Source organism: Scyliorhinus canicula, chromosome 20 (assembly GCF_902713615.1).
Source record: "Scyliorhinus canicula chromosome 20, sScyCan1.1, whole genome shotgun sequence".
NCBI classification, from domain to species: Eukaryota; Metazoa; Chordata; class Chondrichthyes; order Carcharhiniformes; family Scyliorhinidae; genus Scyliorhinus; species Scyliorhinus canicula.
The window spans coordinates 71,904,522-71,925,602 of NC_052165.1; the positions used below are offsets into that span (position 1 = coordinate 71,904,522).

The window sequence follows — 21,081 nt, forward strand, 5'->3', positions numbered from 1 at the left end:
CCACAGTACAAACTCCAATAACTCAACTGAATGAATAAGCAGAATCCTGACTCTGTATGGTATTATGAAGGGGCATTTTTGCCATCTTTATTTCAAGCCACACCTAGTATTCTTATTACTGGCACGCCTTTTAGTGGACCGAAACCCAAGACCAATAACAGTGGAAATATGCAAGGGGACTGACAAGAGTGGCGTTTCAGGATCCAACAGCTCTGGTACTTTGATGCATCATGCTATTTTGATCAAGCAATCAATGGTTGTGACCAACATGAAAACAATAAAGAATATTCGCCCACTCATCTCACATATTCACGCAAGTCAAACATCAGATGTAAAAATATAGCAATGGCTTTAAAACAACATTCCTCTACCCCTCCTCCCCCCACCTTCCCACGCCCCAACAACAACCACCACCACTTAAATTACACTGACTTACAGTAAAATTTATCACAAGGGTAATATCCGGAACAAATCTAAACAGGGAGCCTTTCATGTAAGTCGCCTAGCAACACTGAACCGATGGTTTTGGATGACATCATTAGTTTAGCAGCACGGAAATGGTGCCCATGGCCAATGGTGACATCACGCCCATTAATCACAAGGTGTCACGAGTCACAGCATATTCAAAAGGGGCAGCCATTCACGTCAACGGCTAAAAAACTTGGAATTGTGTCAGTTTAGCAAGAAGGTTAAACACAGGTCTGCTGCTTCTCCACCCATCCTCCATTCCCCGCGTCACCCTTAATTCCCTACCCAACATGATCCATCTTTCTGTCCATCCCAAGTAAGGAAAGTGACATCTTTATGAACTCATCACAATGTACCGTATTGGCAGGTGTATGGAGGCTGCAACTCATGTGTAGAGCAATCATTGCTGAGGTAAAAAAGCTAATTTTCTTCGGTTTTGTCTTATAAAGGCAAGGCCTATACAGCACACGAGGAAAAAATAAATTATTCAGAGTGTGCAAGTGTGTGGCAATTTCTTTATTGAGAAGGGGATACCCTTCTGGAATCATTCCCTAAAGAAAAAACCTTTGATGATCTCTGCTCTCGTTATATAAAGCCAAATGCCATTCGGCACAGTTGATGTCATCGTAAATCATCATTTTATGTTATCTGACAGGACAAAAATCAGCCCCCTACCTACCTGCAACTGCTCATTGCTAATACAGACATTCCCATCAAAATTTAAAGAGGTGATATACTTAATTCACAATGGGGCATAGCTGCAGGAGTGGGGGTGGGGGGCAAGAGGAATCTGTGCCATTACTCCTGGAAATAAACCTGGCGGAAGGGAACTGCTGGCTTCAGATTCAACCTTTCCTCAATACATGGTTTATTTAACTTAACATATCTTCAACAATAGAGAAAAATAATATTTCACATGAGGTGAAGTGAATACAAATTCAACTTAAGCATTTAAACGTTTCATTGGAAAATGGCGCCGTGATGGTTAAGACAAGTGGAGTGAGGATGGTGCCACAGTAAATGTCTACACTAATCATACACAAAGCAAATCAAAAACACTACCCTCGAAGCACAATTTGGCACAAAAGGTTTCAGAGGCCATCGAAATGCCAGCTTTTCAATATTATCAAATTGTCTCCTGTAACAAAACACTTGGTCCAACTGTGACTGATGGTTCAAGCAAAATGTTTGAAATATAGCACATGTTGTCACTGGGCTTGTTCATTTATGGATACCAAACACACAACAGGAACAGTCACTGTTCAACCCAACGTCTTGCGTGGCATGTGACACGTTTCTTTACAATACCAATAATCACCTCATTGATCCGACAGGGGTAATCTCCATCACATAACTTTAAACACAAGACACGATTCAAGTTGGGAAGGACACTGGGAAATGTACTGTTCCCCACTGCGTCAAGGAGATAAAACAGAAGCATATCACACAACATTACCGCATGACACCTACAAGCAATAAGGTAAGTGTAAGATGTTAGAGTGCTGCAGCTCAGTGCTCTGTGCCCTTATACGGAAACGTCCAAGAAAAGCTAAGTCTTGGATGGGGTTGAATAGGAAACTGAAGGTGGATAGTTCTCACACTTTTACTGTTTTGACCCCATAAGCATGGAGACAGCTTGAGGTAAAAACCGTTCTTTATCCATTCGCCAGAGTTTTTCCTTCCCTTACTGTGGAGAAACCGACTCAACAGCTCCATGACTGGGGCCAGAGTGGTCACGCTAGACAATGAGCATCCAACTGTACTGCCATCACAGCCAGGTTCAAGCCTGGTTCTCACCTGACAGCACATAGGAATTTGCAAGGGGTGTCATTTGACAGCAATTAGAAATGTGAAGACAGCTTTCTTTTGTTACCTCCTCTCCTCCCCAACTTAAGAGGTGGTGATGCCAATGGCAGAAATCGCAGTAGAAATCAGACAAGTTAGCTCAGTGGGGGGAAAGCCAAACTGGAGCCCTGCTGTCTGCGTAACTCAACCAATCGCTGGATTAGTCTGAGACACAGGCAATTAGACCCGGGTACAAGGTCCCACCAGGAAAAACGATTACCAGCACCTTGTTCAAATGAAGACAAGCTGTTTTGTATATTAAGCTGCAGAGGGATGACGTAAAGGCACACTATCTCCTTAAAAGGAAGAATGCAATGTGCTTGGCCTGGTAAGCTGAAGAGCAGACATTAATACATTTGGCCACACCTCCTCTCTTACCTCAATGATCCTGTCATGAACTTGGAGTCCATCTGCTCTGTCAGCAGGCCCTTTCTCCATAACTTTGGAAACATAAATTCCTTCGCTCGAAGAATCTTCCTCACTGTCCTAGAAAGCAAGGCAACAGAGAGTCAGTGGGAGTTCGGAAGCAAGTAACCCCTGGTCGAGATAATTACATGCTTTCCTTGGTTTCAGGGTTGGAAAGGGAAGGGGTGGGGCTCAACCAACAATTTGTTTACTAATTCAAATGGTAACCTTAAACTCTGCAGGATCCATCCTGGTCCCTTAACACTAAAATATACCTGATGCTCACCTGATGAAGGAGCCGTGCTCCGAAAGCTAGTGATTCCAAACAAACCTGCCGGACTTTAACCTGGTGTTGTAAGACTTCTTACTAAAATATACCATTAAGAGTTATTTAAGACTGGTAGTTGTGGTAAAACTCAGAAGTAGAACTCAAGGAACTTCCGGTTGCGGCTATGCGGAGCTAAGCCGCACGTTCGGCAGCTCCCGCTATTTAGGGACTTTTGGGCCATTTCGAGGGCCCCAAACGGCACTGTTTCTACGCATCCCGGTGGGGGAAGGTGCCTGGAAGAACTTGCCCCACACTATATGGTGCTCACCCGGAGTGGGAAGAAGAAAAAGGCTGCAGTAACTCCCCCAAAAAAAGGGGGAGGAAAAACAAAATGGCGCCAGGCGCTCCCGCTATTTAGGGACTTTTGGGCCGTTTCGAGGGCCCCAAACGGCACTGTTTCTACGCATCACGGTGAGGGAAGGAGCCTGGAATAACTTGCCCCACACTATATGGTGAAACACAGCGTTGTTTCCGCTGTGGCTGTTTTGTTCCAACTGTATCAACTTTTTTAACTTCGACAAGTGTGTTATGTATGCTGGTTTTCTGTTTGCTCTGTTTACGGGTGGGTTTGTTTGTTGGGCATGGTTGTGGGTTAGGTGGGGAGTGTTGGGGGTTTGTGTTCTATATGTTCTCTTCTGTACGGGGCTGAGGATTGAGGGGAAACTGGATTTTGGGGAACTGCGTCAGAAGGGTGGGGTGTAGCAGTGTGAATGCGCGGGCTTTCCTCTGGTTTCCCGCGCTGCAGGGAAGGGGGGTGGAGCTTGCGGTGGGGGTGGGGCCTCTACGGGTCTTCTTTCACGCGCTGCAGCAATGCCAAGGAGGTGTGGCAAGAGGGGGATGACCCCATGCCGGGAGGGGATAGGTTTTGGCGGGAGCTGCCAGAGTCAGCAGAAGTCAGCTGACTCATGGAAGTGCCATGGAGGGTGCGTCGTGGCTAGGAGGGGTCCTAGCCTGGTGGGGGGGAATACCGGTGGTTGCTGCTGGAACGACTAGGAAGGAGCCGATGGGGGCCGGGGGGGAAGAGGAGAGGCGCTATCGCCATGGGGAACGGGTCGAGCGGGGTGTGCTGGCCTGGGGTGAACATCTGCCAAGCTATGGCTAGTCGGCGGGGGTGGGGGGCGGGTTGCCCTCTGATCCGGCTGATTACCTGGAACGTGAGGGGGCTGAACGGGCCGGTTAAGAGAACCAGGGTGTTCTCCCATCTAAGGGGGTTGAAGGCGGACGTGGCTATGCTCCAGGAGACCCACCTGAAGGTGGCGGACCAGGTCCATCTGAGGAAGGGGTGGGTGGGGCAGGTTTATCATTCAGGATTGGACGCGAAGAACTGGGGGGTGGCGATTCTAGTGGGGAAGAGGGTGGCGTTTGAGGCGGCTGAGGTGGTGTCGGACAAGGAGGGCAGATATATTATGGTGAGGGGTAGGCTGCAGGGAGAGAAGGTGGTGCTGGTGAACGTATATGGCCCGAATTGGGATGATGCTGGCTTCATGAGGCGATTGTTGGGCCGCATCCCGGACCTGGAGGCAGGGGGCCTGATCATGGGGGGAGATTTTAACACAGTGCTGGATCCCACACTGGACCGGTCCAGTTCAAGGACGGGTAGGAGACCGGCGGCGGCCAAGGTGCTGAGGGGATACATGGACCAGATGGGAGGGGTGGATCCCTGGAGGTTTGGGAGACCGAGAGCGCGGGAGTATCCCTTTTTCTCTCACGTCCATAGGGTTTATTCCCGGATAGACTTTTTTGTCCTGAGCAGGGGATTGATTCCGAGGGTGCAGGATGCCGAGTACTCGGCCATAGCGATTTCGGACCATGCCCCGCACTGGGTTGATCTGGAGATGGGAGAGGCGCGGGACCAGCGCCCGCTTTGGCGCCTGGATGTGGGGATGCTGGCGGAGGAGGAGGTGTGTAAGACGGTTCAGAGAAGCATTGAGGGGTATCTGGATACCAATGATACGGGGGAGGTCCAGGTGGGGATGGTCTGGGAGGCTCTGAAAGCAGTGATCCGGGGGGAGCTGATCTCCATCCGGGCCCACAGGGAAAGGAGGGAGAGGAAGGAGAGGGAGAGACTGGTGGAGAGCTTCTGGAGATGGACAGGAGATATGCGGAGGCACCGGAGGAAGGGTTGCTGGGAGAAAGGCGCAGGTTGCAGGCCAATTTTGACTTGTTGACCACCAAAAAGGCAGAGACACAAAAAGGAGGGCGCAGGGCGCGGTATATGAGTATGGAGAGAAGGCGAGCAGGATGTTGGCGCATCAGCTCCGTAGGCAGGATGCGGCCAGGGAAATTGGGGGAGTGAAGGATGGGGGTGGAAATGTAGTGCAGAAGGGGACAGAAGTAAACAGGGTCTTTAGGGACTTTTACGAGGGATTGTACCGGTCGGAATCTCCGAGGGGGAGAGAGGGGATGGAGAGCTTCATGAACAGGCTATGTTTCCCAAGGGTTCATTTTAGGCTCTATCGTGGGACCAGGCAGGGGTGTCCCCTGTCCCCCCTGCTCTTTGCACTGGCGATTGAACCGATGGCCATGGCGTTGAGGGAGTCAGGGAAATGGAGGGGTCTGGTGCGGGGTGGGGAGGCGCCCCGGGTATCGCTGTATGCGGATGACCTGCTGTTATATGTGGCGGACCCAGAGGGGGGAATGTCGGGGGTGATGGAGCTGTTAGCGGAATTTGGGGGCTTCTCGGGCTATAAGCTAAACTTAGGAAAGAGCGAGGTATTTGTAGTGCACCCGGGAGATCAGGAGGATGGAATTGGGAGGCTCCCCTTCAGGAGGGCAGTGAAGAGTTTCAGGTACCTGGGGGTGCAGGTGGCCAGGAGTTGGGGGGCTCTTCATAAGCTTAACTTCACCAGACTAGTGGAGCAGATGGAGGAGGAATTTAAAAGGTGGGACATGGTGCCGCTATCGCTGGCGGGCAGAGTGCAATCCGTCAAAATGACGGTTCATGTTCCTCTTCCAGTGCTTGCCCATCTTTATCCCTAGGGCCTTTTTTAAAAGGGTGACCAGCAGCATCATGGGATGTGTTTGGGCGCATGGCACCCCGAGGGTGAAGAGGGTCTTCTTGGAGCGGAGTAGAGATGGGGGGGGGGGGGCTGGCGTTGCCCAACCTCTCGGGGTACTACTGGGCGGCCAACGTGTCGATGGTGCGTAAGTGGGTGATGGAGGGGGAGGGGGCAGCATGGAAACGGATGGAGAGATCGTCCTGTGGGGATACAAGCCTGGGGGCCCTGGTAACGGCGCCGTGGCCGCTCCCTCCCACGAGGTATACCACGAGTCCGGTGGTGGCGGCTACCCTCAAGATTTGGGGGCAGTGGAGGCGACATAGGGGAGAAGTGGGGGGCTCAATGGAGGCTCCGTTAAGGGGGAACCATAGGTTCGTCCCGGGGAACATGGATGGGGGATTTCGGGGATGGTATAGAGCGGGCATTAGACAGCTGAAGGACCTGTTTATCGACGGAAGGTTTGCGAGCCTGGGGGAGTTGGAGGAGAAATTTGGGCTCCCGCCGGGAAACATGTTTAGATATCTGCAGGTAAAGGCATTTGCTAGACGGCAGGTGGAGGGATTCCCTGCGCTCCCCGCCAGGGGGGTGAGTGACAGGGTGCTCTCGGGGGTCTGGGTCGGGGAGGGGAAGATATCCGATATCTACAAGCTTATGCAGGAGGTGGAAGAGACGTCAGTAGAGGAGCTGAAAACGAAGTGGGAGGGGGAACTGGGGGAACAGATCGAAGACGGGACATGGGCTGATGCCCTGGAGAGGGTTAATTCTTCCTTCTCGTGTGCGCGGCTTAGCCTCATCCAATTCAAGGTGCTGCACCGGGCCCACATGACTGGGACGAGGATGAGTAGGTTCTTTGGGGGTGAAGATAGGTGTGTCAGATGCTCGGGGAGTCCAGCGAACCATGCCCATATGTTCTGGACATGCCCGGCATTGGAGGAGTTCTGGAAGGGGGTGGCGAGGACGATGTCAAGGGTGGTGGGATCCAGGGTCAAGCCAGGATGGGGACTCGCGATCTTTGGGGTTGGGGTAGAGCCGGGAGTGCAGGAGGCGAAAGAGGCCGGTGTGCTGGCCTTTGCGTCCCTAGTAGCCCGGCGAAGGATTTTGCTACAATGGAAGGATGCGAGGCCCCCAAGCGTGGAGACCTGGATCAATGACATGGCGGGCTTCATTAAGCTTGAGAAGGTCAAATTCGCCCTGAGAGGATCGGTGCAAGGGTTCTTTAAACGGTGGCAACGGGGGGACACGTTGATTATGTTTGCTTATTTTATTTAAATTTGATTTATTTAATTTTAATTTATGGTTAAGTTCTCTTGTTGGGGGGGTGTGGGGGGGGGGGGGGGGGGAGTGTGATACATGTGATGTTACGGTTTGGGGGGAATTGTGGGTGTTATGGGGCTGTTAGTTGCATATTACTGCTTGTTGCTATACTTGTTATATTTTTATATTTTCTGTAAAAAATTCCAATAAAAATTATTTTTTTAAAAAAAGAAGTAGAACTCACACCTGACCAGAAAGTTGAGGGTCCCAACATTTATGGGACCTTGCAGCGTGCACGTTGCTTGCGATGATCTATGATTTCCATCATTTTAGCAGTGGCTACAGTTCAAAAGTACATCACCAGCTGGGTCCTTGATATGCCATCAATCAGGGCCGGCCCAAGGTACCGGCAACTCGGGCAGTCGCCAGAGACTCGGGTCCCGCGCATGCGCAGTTGGGCCGGTGCCAACCAGCGCATGCGCGGTGGCCGCCCTCCCCCAGGGTTTACCACAGTCCTGAGGTTGCGAAATGCCTGGGGAATAAGACCCTGACGACAGAGATGGAGAGCGTGGCTCAGTGGGTTCAAGTCCCACCCCAGAGACTTCAGCACAAATATCTGGATAGACATTCCAGGACAGTACTGAGGGAGTGTTGCATTGTCAGAGCTGCTGACTTTTAGAAGACTGTCAAATCGAGGTTCCGTCTGCCTCCTCCGGTGGAGGCAAAACATCCCCAGACACTATTACGAAGAAGCGCAGTCAGCCCTTCTGTCCCGGGCAATATCTGTTCCTCAATTATCATCACTACATACAGATTCTCTGGTCATGATCGCATTGTTGCCCGTGGGGGGAAATTGGTTACTGTGTCCCCTATATCAAAAGAGTGACTAGACGGGAGAATTATTGAATGTGCTTCAGGACATCCGGTGGTTGTGAAAGGTGCTACCTAAATGCAAGTCTTTCTTTTTCAGATGTAGATTGTCAAATCAACAAAAATAACATTGAAAATACATGATTCATTTTCCAGAATTTATTAAAGCACAATTCTCAAGCCAGTAAAACTGATCGGCTAATAGTGCTTGCTTGATCCTTGTGGTATAATAGTCGCAATTGGTAGATAGGTCAGTCGAATGATGTGCAGTAATTATTTTAAACACATTTAGCTGTCGTGTATTCCAGTTGCTCCTGTCTGAACTGCAAGCCATGACTAAACTGCACCTATACACCTCACCATGACATCCAAGATGTCAAAACAGCATTTTAAAATAGAAAATTCCCTAAACACAGTCAACAGCGACTAAAATAGAGCCGGATGACTGCAGAATCCATCTATTTTTCAGACAATGTTCTGCAAGTATACTTCTCAGATTCCCATTTTTAGTAGATGTGTTAAGTCAAATGGGCGGCATGGTGGCAGAGCAGTTAGACTGCTGCCTCACAGCGCCAGAGACCCAGGTTCAATTCCAGCCTTGGCTGACTGTCTATGTGGAGTTGGTACGTTCTCCCAGTGTCTGTATATGTTTCCTCCCACAGTCCAAAGACATGCAAGTTAGGTGGATTAGTCATGATAATTTGCCAGTATCCAGGAGGTGCAGGTTAGGATATGGGGTTACGGGGGAGTGGGCATGGGTGGAAAGTTCATTCAAAGGGTCGATGCAGACTCGATGGGCCGAATGGCCTTCTTCTGCACTGCAGGGATTCTATGATTCGATTAACTCTATTCTCTAGTCCAAAACAAACTGCGGCATAAATATTGAAAACACTTCATTGACTGAATCAATGAAACAGCATCGCCTTTTACAACCTTTTACGAAAACTTTGCCAGGGCCGATAGCTCATGTGCTCCTGATTTTCCCTCAGTAACAAATGGCACCTCTCTGTCCACACCCCAAAAGCCCCCGCCCAGGTTTAATTCCCTGTGTAGCCAAGTCACATTTCAACTCAAGATGAAGTCTGAGGAGAATGCTTTCATGGCGAGTCATTATTCTCGAGAGTTAGCCTATTCCTAAGCTGGTTGTGTATTTAAAACCTATTAATTTCCCAGCACATGCATGACTAGCTCACTCATCAACTTCTGAACCCACTTCTTAGCCAGACCTGTGACCCATTTAATCGTTCCAACCTCATGAAGACGTGCCGCCCACTAACACATATAGATCCAGATTCATACGAACATATGATATAGGAGCGCCACTCGTCCCCTCAAGTCTGCCCCACCATTCAATAAGATCATGGCTGATCTGAATGTAATCTTGACTCCACATTCCTGCCTACCGCTGATAACCATTCACTCCCTTGCTTAACAACAATCTATCTACCTCTGTGTAAAAGACATTCAAAGACTCTGCCTTAACCACCTTCTGAAGAAAATTCCAACGCCTCACAAGCCTCCGAGATAATTGATTTCCCCTCATTTCAGTCTTAAATGGAAGACCTCTTATTTTTAAACAAAGTCCAAGTTCTAAATTCTCCACAAGAAATGAAAAATGAAATGAAAATCGCTTATTGTCACGAGTAGGCTTCAATGAAGTTACTGTGAAAAGCCCCTAGTCGCCACATTTCGGCGCCTGTCCGGGGAGGCTGGTACAGGACTCGAACCGTGCTGCTGGCCTGCCTTGGTCTGCTTTAAAAGCAGCGATTTAGCCAAGTGAGCTAAACCAGCCCCTCTTCACATCCACCCTATCAAAACCCCTCAGGATCTTGTACCTTTCAATCCGATTGCCTCTTACTCTTTTCCAGCAGATACAAGCCCTTCCTCATAACACAACCCTCCCATTTTCATTCCAGGTAAGCGGCTGGTAAACCTTCTCTGAACTGCTTCCAGTGCATTTACATCCTTCCTTAAATGAGACGACCAGTACTATATAGTATTCCAGATATGGGCCGGGATTCTCCCCCAACCGGCAGGGCGGGCCCTACCGCCGCCAAAGATTGGCGTGAACCACTCCGGTGTTGGGCCAGCCGGACGGTGCGGGATCCTCTGCACTTCCGGGGGCTAGGCCGGCGCTGGAGCGATTGGCGCCGCGCCAACCGGCGGCGAATGGCCTCTGCCAGCCGGCGCGAGCTGGCGCATGCACGGGAGCGCTAGCATGTTCTGGCGCAGGTGCAGAACCGCTGGTGTGACCCCTGCGCATGCGCAGGGGGTTTCTTCTCCGCGTCAGCCATCGCGGAGCTTCACACAGGCCGGCACGGAGGGAAAGATTGGCCCCACGGCACAAGTCCGCCCGCAGGTCGGTGAGCCCCGATCGCGGGCCAGGCCACCGTGGGGGGCCCCCTGGGGCCGGACCCCCCGCACCCTCCCGCAGACCGCCCTCAGAGCCAGGCACCGCTGGTATGGACCTTGTCCATTTCCCGCCGGCGGGATCGGCCGAAAACGGGCGGCCACTCGGCCCATCGGGGCCAGTAGAATCATCGGGGGGGGGGGGCACTGCCAATGGCCCCCGACCGACGCAACGTGATCTCCCCCTCGCCAAAAAACCGGTGGCGGAGAACTCGACCGCCGGCGTCGGAGTGGCGGGGCGGGATTCTCGCCCACCCCCCCCCCCCTCCCACACCCTCCACCCCCCACGCCCCCCCCCCCCAACTGATTCTCACCAATGCCCTGTATAAGTCTTGTATTCCATTCCCTTCACTTATAACAACATTCTATTAGCTTTGCTAATTACTTCATGTACCTGCATACTAACCTTTTGCAAATCATGCACTAGGGCACCCAGATCCCTCTGTACCTCAGAGCTCTACAATCTCTTTTGATAATACGCTTCCCTTTTATCTGTCCTGCCAAAATGGGTAAGTTCACATTTTCCCACATTTATACTCCATTTTCCAGCTCTTTTTGTCCACTCATTTTATTATCTATCCTCATCCCTTTGTAACTTCATGTCCTCTTCAGTACTTACTTTCCGTCCCATCTTTATTTCATCAACAAATTTAGCCATCTTACCATCCAAGTCATTGAAATAAATTGCAAAGAGTTGAGAGCCCAGCACTGATCGCTGTGGTATATTACATGTCACATTCTGCCAATCAGAAAATAACCCATTTATCGCCCCCTCTGTTGGCTAGCCTATCTTCCATAAATGTCAACGTAATACTCCCCTGCAACGTAAGCTTTTATTTTCCACAAAAGCCTGTGATGTGGCACCTGATCAAATGTCTTCGGAAAATCTAAATAAACTACATCCACCAGTCCCCCTTTATTTACAGCCTCATGTTACTTCTTCAAAGAACATCCAAAAATTGGTTGAACAATTCCCTTCATACAAGACCATGTTGACACTGCCTGATTACCTTATCTAAGTGCCCTGATATAACATTGCTATAATAACTTTGAGAATTTTCACGGGGTGACTGTGGGAACGATGTGCAAGTGCCACTTGAGTATTTATTTAGAATCCAGCAAGGCACCCCACCCCCCACCCCCATTTCCACTTGCCTCATGCATCAGGAAGCTCAGGTAAGAAGCTCAGGTAACTGGGGTGCCGAGACCCCCACTCCTGCCCCCTCGAGTATCCAGACCCATTACCAAGTCTATACTGTAGCAGAGGGGCCTTAATGCACCCTGCATCTTTTATTGCTCTTGTTTAATTCCCTCGAGAAGGTAAAGGTGAGCTACTTGTCCATGTGGTGCAGGAACATCCACGTAGCACGGTAGCACAGTGGTTAGCACAGTTGCTTCACAGCTCCAGGGTCCCAGGTTCGAATCCTGGCTTGGGTCACTGTCAGTGTGGAGTCTGCCCGTTCTTCCCATGTTCTTCAAGGGTATTCCTCCGAGTGCTCCGGTTTCCTCCCACAGTACAAAGATGTGTCGGGGTTGGTGGATTGGCCATACTAAATTGCCCTAGTGTTCAAAAAAGGTTAGGTGGGGTTACTGGGCTGTCGGGATAGGATGGAGGTGTGGGCTTAGGCGGGTTGGTCTTTCCGGTGTGGACTCGATGGGCCAAATGGCCTCCTTCTGCACTGTAAATTCTATGTCTAAATACCAATCAATTGGTTGTTATGACCTGGATTGTGTCGAGCTTCCAGAATGTTGGAGTTGCAGTCATCTAGGCAAGTGGAGAGAATTCCATCATTCCCCTGGCTTGTTGCTCAAAAGGCTCTCAAACAAATGTCTTCGACTTGAATTTGCTTTAGATTTTATTTGAATGTCTCAGACCTGCTGTGAATACACAGATTGTGCACAGAGTTTGGAAACCTCCAGGGAAGATTTGTAGCTTTGTTTCTTTATTTTATTTGATCCCTTTCTGTACTGTAGCAAACATTACCGACAAAGACAGGCTTGTGAAAGTCTCCAACTCAAATGTTTACAAAGCAGCAATTCGGAGCAGGGCAAGGTCTGGGTGAAGTATTAGCTTTCCACTGGACAGGTGCCTACAGCAGCAGATTACCATGTTATACTGAGAGGTTATCTACCAACACAAGCTCAGTTTCTACAATTTCCATTCCAATTCCCTTCCCGCATCTAGTGATGCACTAAGGCAGTCTTTTGTTTGTTTTCATCACTAGCAATCCCCGGAACAGTTCCCTAGTCTATCGCCAGGGCTTACAGCTTGAGGGACGCCACTCCACTTCATGTGTGGCTGACTCAGAGTCTCTCCTGCTCTTGCTGCCAGCCATTGGCCTGTTGGCAAGGATTTGCAGGTTGACACACTCAACCTGTTTGTCCGCGTTATGGACGCACCTTCCTTGGCTATCAAGACCCAGGGTAGAACTCAAACCCAGAGCTCCTGGTTCAGAGCAGAGATGCTACCCACTGTGCCACAAGACCTCCAGTTTCTACACATAAAGCATCCGGCCTTGGGTGACTGTGTGGTGTTTGCACATCCACACACCCCCGTGTCTGCGTGGGTTTCCTCCGGAAGCATCGGTTTCCTCCCACGGTCCAAAGACGTGCACACGAATTGCCCCATCATGTCCAAAGGTTAGGTGTGGGTTACAGGAATAGGGCAGGGTCATGAGTCTAGGTTGGGTACTATTTCATGGGGTGGGTGCAGACTCGATGGGCCAAATGACCTCTTTCTGCTGTGCAGGGATTCTATGCAACCCAGCTTTGACACTCCACTTCAACCATCGTGACTCTTGCCACTTTACCAGACTGCTCAAGTTCACATCAAGTCAAAGATGAGCAAGAGCTTTCCCTACTTTGGAAAACCAAATCTATTTTATTTGGCTCTCCTCAATAGCACCATAATGTTGAGCTAAGTCGAATCCTCGCTCTGGAAACTCACTCGCACTAAACCAAATAGCTCACAATTGAGTTGAGATTTCAGACATACCAGATCGCCGCAAAAGTAACACCTTTCCCTTTCTACAAGTGCACCACCGCCAAAAACACTCTTTTCTTTTCATTATCTCAAGATTCAATTATTCCAATGTTGTTCCCATCAGCTCTCCCAGCTTTAACCTGCACAAAGTTTGATCCTCACAAGTGATGCTCACCGACCATCCCAATCTTCAACAAGCTTCACCAATCATCCCCATCCTCAGCAAGCTTCAGCTACCATCCCAATCCTCAGCAACCTTCACCTACCATTCCAATCCTCAGCAAGCTTCAGCTACCATCCCAATCCTCAGCAAACTTCAGCTACCATCCCAATCCTCAGCAAGCTTCAGCTACCATCCCAATCCTCAGCAAGCTTCAGTTACCATCCCAATCCTCAGCAAGCTTCAGTTACCATCCCAATCCTCAGCAAGCTTCAGCTACCATCCCCATCCTCAACAAGCTTCACCTACCATTCCAATCCTCAGCAAGCTTCAGCTACCATCCCAATCCTCAGCAAGCTTCAGCTACCATCCCAATCCTCAGCAAGCTTCAGCTACCATCCCCATCCTCAACAAGCTTCACCAACATCCCAATCCTCAGCAAACTTCAGCTACCATCCCAATCCTCAGCAAGCTTCAGCTACCATCCCAATCCTCAGCAAGCTTCAGTTACCATCCCAATCCTCAGCAAGCTTCAGCTACCATCCCAATCCTCAGCAAGCTTCAGCTACCATCCAAATCTTCAGCAAGGTTCACCCACCATCCAAATCTTCAGCTAGCTTCAGTTACCATCCCAATCCTCAGCAAGCTTTACCGACGATCCCAATCCTCAGCAAGCTTCAGCTACCATCCCAATCCTCAGCAAGCTTCACCTATCATCCCCATCCTCAGCAAGCTTCAGCTACCATCCCAATCCTCAGCAAGCTTCACCGACTATCCCAATCCTCAGCAAGCTTCAGCTACCATCCCAATCTTCAGCAAGCTTCAGCTACCATCCCAATCCTCAGCAAGCTTCAGCTACCATCCCAATCCTCAGCAAGGTTCACCCACCATCCAAATCTTCAGCTAGCTTCAGTTACCATCCCAATCCTCAGCAAGCGTCACCTATCATCCCCATCCTCAGCAAGCTTCACCTATCATCCCCATCCTCAACAAGCTTCACCAACATCCCAATCCTCAGCAAGCTTCAGCTACCATCCCAATCCTCAGCTAGCTTCAGCTACCATCCCCATCCTCAACAAGCTTCACCTATCATCCCCATCCTCAGCAAGCTTCAGTTACCATCCCAATCTTCAGCAAGCTTCAGCTACCATCCCAATCCTCAGCAAGCTTCAGCTACCATCCCAATCTTCAGCAAGGTTCACCCACCATCCAAATATTCAGCAAGCTTCAGCTACCATCCCAATCTTCAGCAAGCTTCACCTACCATCCCAATCCTCAGCAAGCTTTACCGACGATCCCAATCCTCAGCAAGTTTCAGCTACCATCCCAATCCTCAGCAAGCTTCAGCTACCATCCCAATCCTCAGCAAGCTTCACCTACCATCCCCATCCTCAACAAGCTTCACCAACATCCCAATCCTCAGCAAGCTTCAGCTACCATCCCAATCCTCAGCAAGCTTCACCTACCATCCCCATCCTCAACAAGCTTCACCAACATCCCAATCCTCAGCAAGTTTCAGCTACCATCCCAATCCTCAGCAAGCTTCAGCTACCATCCCAATCTTCAGCAAGCTTCAGCTACCATCCCAATCCTCAGCAAGCTTCAGCTACCATCCCCATCCTCAACAAGCTTCAGCTACCATCCCAATCTTCAGCAAGCTTCACCTATCATCCCCATCCTCAGCAAGTGTCAGCTACCATCCCAGTCCTCAGCAAGCTTCAGCTACCATCCCAATCCTCAGCAAGCTTCTGGAGGAAAATAAAATGTGCTCATCGAAAATGTGGGGGGAGAGAGGAGGAGGAGGAGGAGGAGGAGGAGGAGGAGAGGGGGGTGGGGGAGAGAGAGAGAGAAGCAAGACTTTCAACCCTAAAGTAAGGCGCTAATTTTAACTGTGAGTTGCCTTATTTATAACTAGCTCATGCATTCCCACAGTATGCGCGTTACCCAGGAACCTGGAGAGAAGTGACATTTGACTTGTACGCAAATTCAAACACACATCCGACCACACTGATTTACTTATGACTATTTGATTTGATCGGGCTATTTCGGAGACAAATATTTCGGTACAGGAAAGAAAATTGGGGTCAAGACTCCACTTAAAGCTGGGCCATACCTTATCCAAATAAATCTATTTGTAAAGTTCAGCTCAATTATCTTTTTCTCCTTTTAATCGCAGTATCAGCAAACTACTGTAATCACAGTCTGCTTGAGCCACTTTAGGTGTTATCACTGTGCATGATTGAATTATTGCAGCAAATTCAAAATTGATTTTGCTTTTTCAAAAGGCCAGTGATCAGAATTTAGGCCGCAAATTGTAAGAAATTGCAAGACGATTCGAACCAGCACAGTGCAGGTACATGTTCTCATATGTTGAGCTCGGTTTTGAAACGGAATCTGATCAATAGACTTACATACAAAAATCGAAATCTGGCTCATCTTAGTTATTTAATCACGTTCTTAATAATACGATGTAGGCAGAAAATGTAATCAGCAAAGGAACCTGGAATTCATCCAGTTCATGAGAAACTCCTCGATTCCACATTCACAACCAAATTAGATCTTTCGCCCGCCACTCCTGGCTTTTTCTGTCTGTGTCATTGGATCATTGTCACCAGGCAACTGTAAAAACTTTTCTACTCTTTCCGTTTCTAAAATCACCAAATTTCTAACACCTTTTAACCCATCTCTTTAGCTTCAGGGGTTGTAAAACCTCATTAAAGATGTATACATAGAATCAAACCCAAAAGATCTGAAACCTTTCAGTGCCACTTGGGCGGCACGTCCAGGCTTGGGCGACTGTCTGATGTGCAGAGTTTACACGATCTCTCCGTGTCTGCATGGGTTTCAAAGATGTGCAGGTTAGGTGGGGTTATAGAACATAGAACAGTACAGCACAGAACAGGCCCTTCGGCCCTCAATGTTGTGCCGAGCCATGATCACCCTACTCAAACCCACGTATCCACCCTATACCCGTAACCCAACAACCCCCCCCCCCCCCTTAACCTTACTTTTTAGGACACTACGGGCAATTTAGCATGGCCAATCCACCTAACCCGCACATCTTTGGACTGTGGGAGGAAACCGAAGCACCCGGAGGAAACCCACGCACACACGGGGAGGACATGAAGACTCCGCACAGACAGTGACCCAGCCGGGAATCGAACCTGGGAACCTGGAGCTGTGAAGCATTTATGCTAACCACCATGCTACCGTGTTATAGGTTAAAGGGATGGGTCGAGGAGTGGGCCTAGGCTGGGTGCTCCTTCAGACTTGAGTGCAGACTTGAGCCGATGGTCTCTTTCTACACTGCAGGAATTCTATGGTTCTATGGACAAGTCTATCCAGGCATCACAGTTCATGAACAAAACCTAAATGAAACTGAAATCATTTTTGCCTTCCTTAACACACAAATAAAATATATACATTCAACCTAAAATTTAATATTGTTCATAACAACATGCTTAACCAACCATATGAGATTCTTTAAACAGATGCACAGATGCATGATCAGTGTGTCTTTAGGTTTTCCGTGGCAACAGAAATGGAAGCTAGGTTGAAAGCAAGCTCCAGGTCACTGTCCACAACAGTGTGCAAAGGCATCACGAGGTTACTCCCTCTAATTTTGCCTTCTTTCTCAATTGGCTTCACTCAGTAGCTTCCCAGAATATCATAGAACATAGAACATAGAACGATACAGCGCAGTACAGGCCCTTCGGCCCTCGATGTTGCACCGACATGGAAAAAAAACTAAAGGCCATCTAACCTACACTATGCCCTTATCATCCATATGCTTATCCAACAAATTTTTAAATGCCCTCAATGTTGGCGAGTTCACTACTGTTGCAGGTAGGGCATTCCACGGCCTCACCACTCTTTGCGTAAAAAACCCACCTCTGACCTCTGTCCTATATCTATTACCCCTCAATTTAAGGCTATGTCCCCTCGTGCTAGCCACCTCCATCCGCGGGAGAAGGCTCTCGCTGTCCACCCTATCTAACCCTCTGATCATTTTGTATGCCTCTATTAAGTCACCTCTTAACCTTGTTCTCTCTAATGAAAACAACCTCAAGTCCATCAGCCTTTCCTCATAAGATTTTCCCTCCATACCAGGCAACATCCTGGTAAATCTCCTCTGCACCCGTTCCAAAGCTTCCACGTCCTTCCTATAATGAGGCGACCAGAACTGTACGCAATACTCCAAATGCGGCCGTACTAGAGTTTTGTACAACTGCAACATGACCTCATGGCTCCGGAACTCAATCCCTCTACCAATAAAGGCCAACACACCATAGGCCTTCTTCACAACCCTATCAACCTGGGTGGCAACTTTCAGGGATCTATGTACATGGACACCGAGATCCCTCTGCTCATCCACACTACCAAGAATTTTACCATTAGCCAAATATTCCGCATTCCTGTTATTCTTTCCAAAGTGAATCACCTCACACTTCTCCACATTAAACTCCATTTGCCACCTCTCAGCCCAGCTCTGCAGCTTATCTATGTCCCTCTGTAACCTGCAACATCCTTCCGCACTGTCTACAACTCCACCGACTTTAGTGTCGTCTGCAAATTTACTCACCCATCCTTCTGCGCCCTCCTCTAGGTCATTTATAAAAAATGACAAACAGCAACGGACCCAGAACAGATCCTTGTGGTACGCCACTCGTAACTGAACTCCATTCTGAACATTTCCCATCAACTACCACTCTCTGTCTTCTTTCAACTAGCCAATTTCTGATCCACATCTCTAAATCACCCTCAATCCCCAGCCTCCGTATTTTCTGCAGTAGCCGACCGTGGGGAACCTTATCAAACGCTTTACTGAAATCCATATACACCACATCAACTGCTCTACCCTCGTCTACCTGTTCAGTCACCTTCTCAAAGAACTCGATCAGGTTTGTGAGGCATGACCTACCCTTCACAAAACCATGCTGACTATCCCTAATCATATTATTCCTATCTAGATGATTATAAATCGTATCTTTTATAATCCTCTCCAAGACCTTACCCACCACAGACGTTAGGCTCACCGGCCTATAGTTACCGGGGTTATCTCTACTCCCCTTCTTGAACAAAGGGACCACATTTGCTATCCTCCAGTCCTCTGGCACTATTCCTGTAGCCAATGATGACCTAAAAATCAAAGCCAAAGGCTCAGCAATCTCTTCCCTGGCTTCCCAGAGAATCCTAGGATAAATCCCATCCGGCCCCGGGGACTTATCTATTTTCACCTTGTCCAGAATTGCCAACACTTCTTCCCTACGCACCTCAATGCCATCTATTCTAATCGCCTGGGTCTCAGCATTCTCCTCCACAATATTATCTTTTTCTTGAGTGAATACTGACGAAAAGTATTCATTTAGTATCTCGCTTATCTCCTCAGCCTCCACACACAACTTCCCACCACTGTCCTTGACTGGCCCTACTCTTACCCTAGTCATTCTTTTATTCTTGACATACCTATAGAAAGCTTTTGGGTTTTCCTTGATCCTACCTGCCAAAGACTTCTCATGTCCCCTCCTTGCTCGTCTCAGCTCTCTCTTTAGATCCTTCCTCGCTTCCTTGTAACTATCAAGCGCCCCAACTGAAACTTCATGCCTCATCTTCACATAGGCCTCCTTCTTCCTCTCAACAAGAGATTCCACTTCTTTGGTAAACCACGGTTCCCTCGCTCGACCCCTTCCTCCCTGCCTGACTGGTACGTACTTATCAAGAACATGCAATAGCTGTTCCTTGAACAAGCTCCACATATCCAGTGTGCCCAACCCTTGCAGCCTACTTCTCCAATCAACACATCCTAAGTCATGTCTAATGGCATCATAATTGCCCTTCCCCCAGCTATAACTCTTGCCCTGCGGGGTATACTTATCCCTTTCCATCACTAACGTAAAGGTCACCGAATTGTGGTCACTGTTTCCAAAGTGCTCACCTACCTCCAGATCTAACACCTGGCCTGGTTCATTACCCAAAACCAAATCCAATGTGGCCTCGCCTCTTGTTGGCCTGTCAACATATTGTGTCAGGAAACCCTCCTGCACACATTGTACAAAGAACGACCCATCTAATGTACTCGAACTATATCTTTTCCAGTCAATATTTGGAAAGTTAAAGTCTCCCATAACAACTACCCTGTTACTTTCGCTCTTTTCCAGAATCATCTTCGCCATCCTTTACTCTACATCCCTAGAGCTATTAGGTGGCCTATAGAAAACTCCCAACAGGGTGACCTCTCCTTTCCTGTTTCTAACCTCAGCCCATACTACCTCAGAAGAAGAGTCCCCATCTAGCATCCTTTCCGCCACCGTAATACTGTCCTTGACTAGCAGCGCCACACCTCCCCCTCTTTTGTCCCCTTCTCTGAGCTTACTAAAACACCTAAACCCCGGAACCTGCAACAACCATTCCTGTCCCTGCTCTATCCATGTCTCTGAAATGGCCACAACGTCGAAGTCCCAGGTACCAACCCATGTTGCCAGTTCCCCTACCTTATTTCGTATACTCCTGGCATTGAAGTAGACACACTTCAAACCACCTACCTGAACACTGGCACCCTCCTGCGAAGTCAAATCTGTGCTCCTGACCTCTATACTCTCAATCTCCCGTACCCCAATACTACAATCCAGGTTCCCATGCCCCTGCTGAATTAGTTTAAACCCCCCCAAAGAGCACTAACAAATCTCCCTCCCAGGATATTGGTGCCCCTCAGGTTCAGATGTAGACCATCCTGTCTATAGAGGTCCCACCTTCCCCAGAAAGAGCCCCAGTTATCCAGAAATCTGAATCCCTCCCGCCTGCACCATCCCTGTAGCCACGTGTTTAATTGCTCTCTCTCCCTATTCCTCATCTTACTATCACGTGGCACGGGCAACAACCCAGAGATAACAACTCTGTTTGTTCTCGCTCTGAGCTTCCATCCTAGTTCCCTAAAGGCCTGCCTGAACTCCTTGTCCCCTTTCCTACCTATGTCGTTAGTGCCAATGTGGACTACGACTTGGGGCTGCTCCCCCTCCCCCTTAAGGACCCGGAAAACATGATCCGAGACATCACTTACCCTTGCACCTGGGAGGCAACATACCAAACGTGAGTCTCTCTCGCTCCCACAAAATCTCCTATCTGTGCCCCTGACTATTGAGTCCCCAATTACTAATGTTCTACTCCTTTCCCCCCTTCCCTTCTGAGCAACAGGGACAGACTCCGTGCCAGAGGCCCGTACCCCATGGCTTACCCCTGGTAAGTCGTCCCCCCCACAAGTATCCAAAACGGTATACTTGTTACTCAGGGGAACGACCGCAGGGGGTCCCTGCACTGACTGCTTCTTCCCAGTCCCTCTTACAGTTACCCATCTATCTCCAGT

At 49.0% G+C, this 21,081-nt stretch overlaps 1 protein-coding gene across 2 annotated transcripts in view; it reads right to left on the reverse strand.

Annotated features, from left to right (window-relative positions):
• pdzrn4 (PDZ domain containing ring finger 4) overlaps positions 1-21,081 on the reverse strand; it is a 578,179-nt gene that overhangs the window by 534,834 nt on the left and 22,264 nt on the right. For both annotated transcript variants that reach the window (XM_038780405.1, XM_038780406.1), the window contains exon 3: positions 2,692-2,799. In XM_038780405.1, coding sequence (XP_038636333.1) covers positions 2,692-2,799 — 108 coding nt within the window. The remainder of the gene's footprint in view (positions 1-2,691; positions 2,800-21,081) is intronic.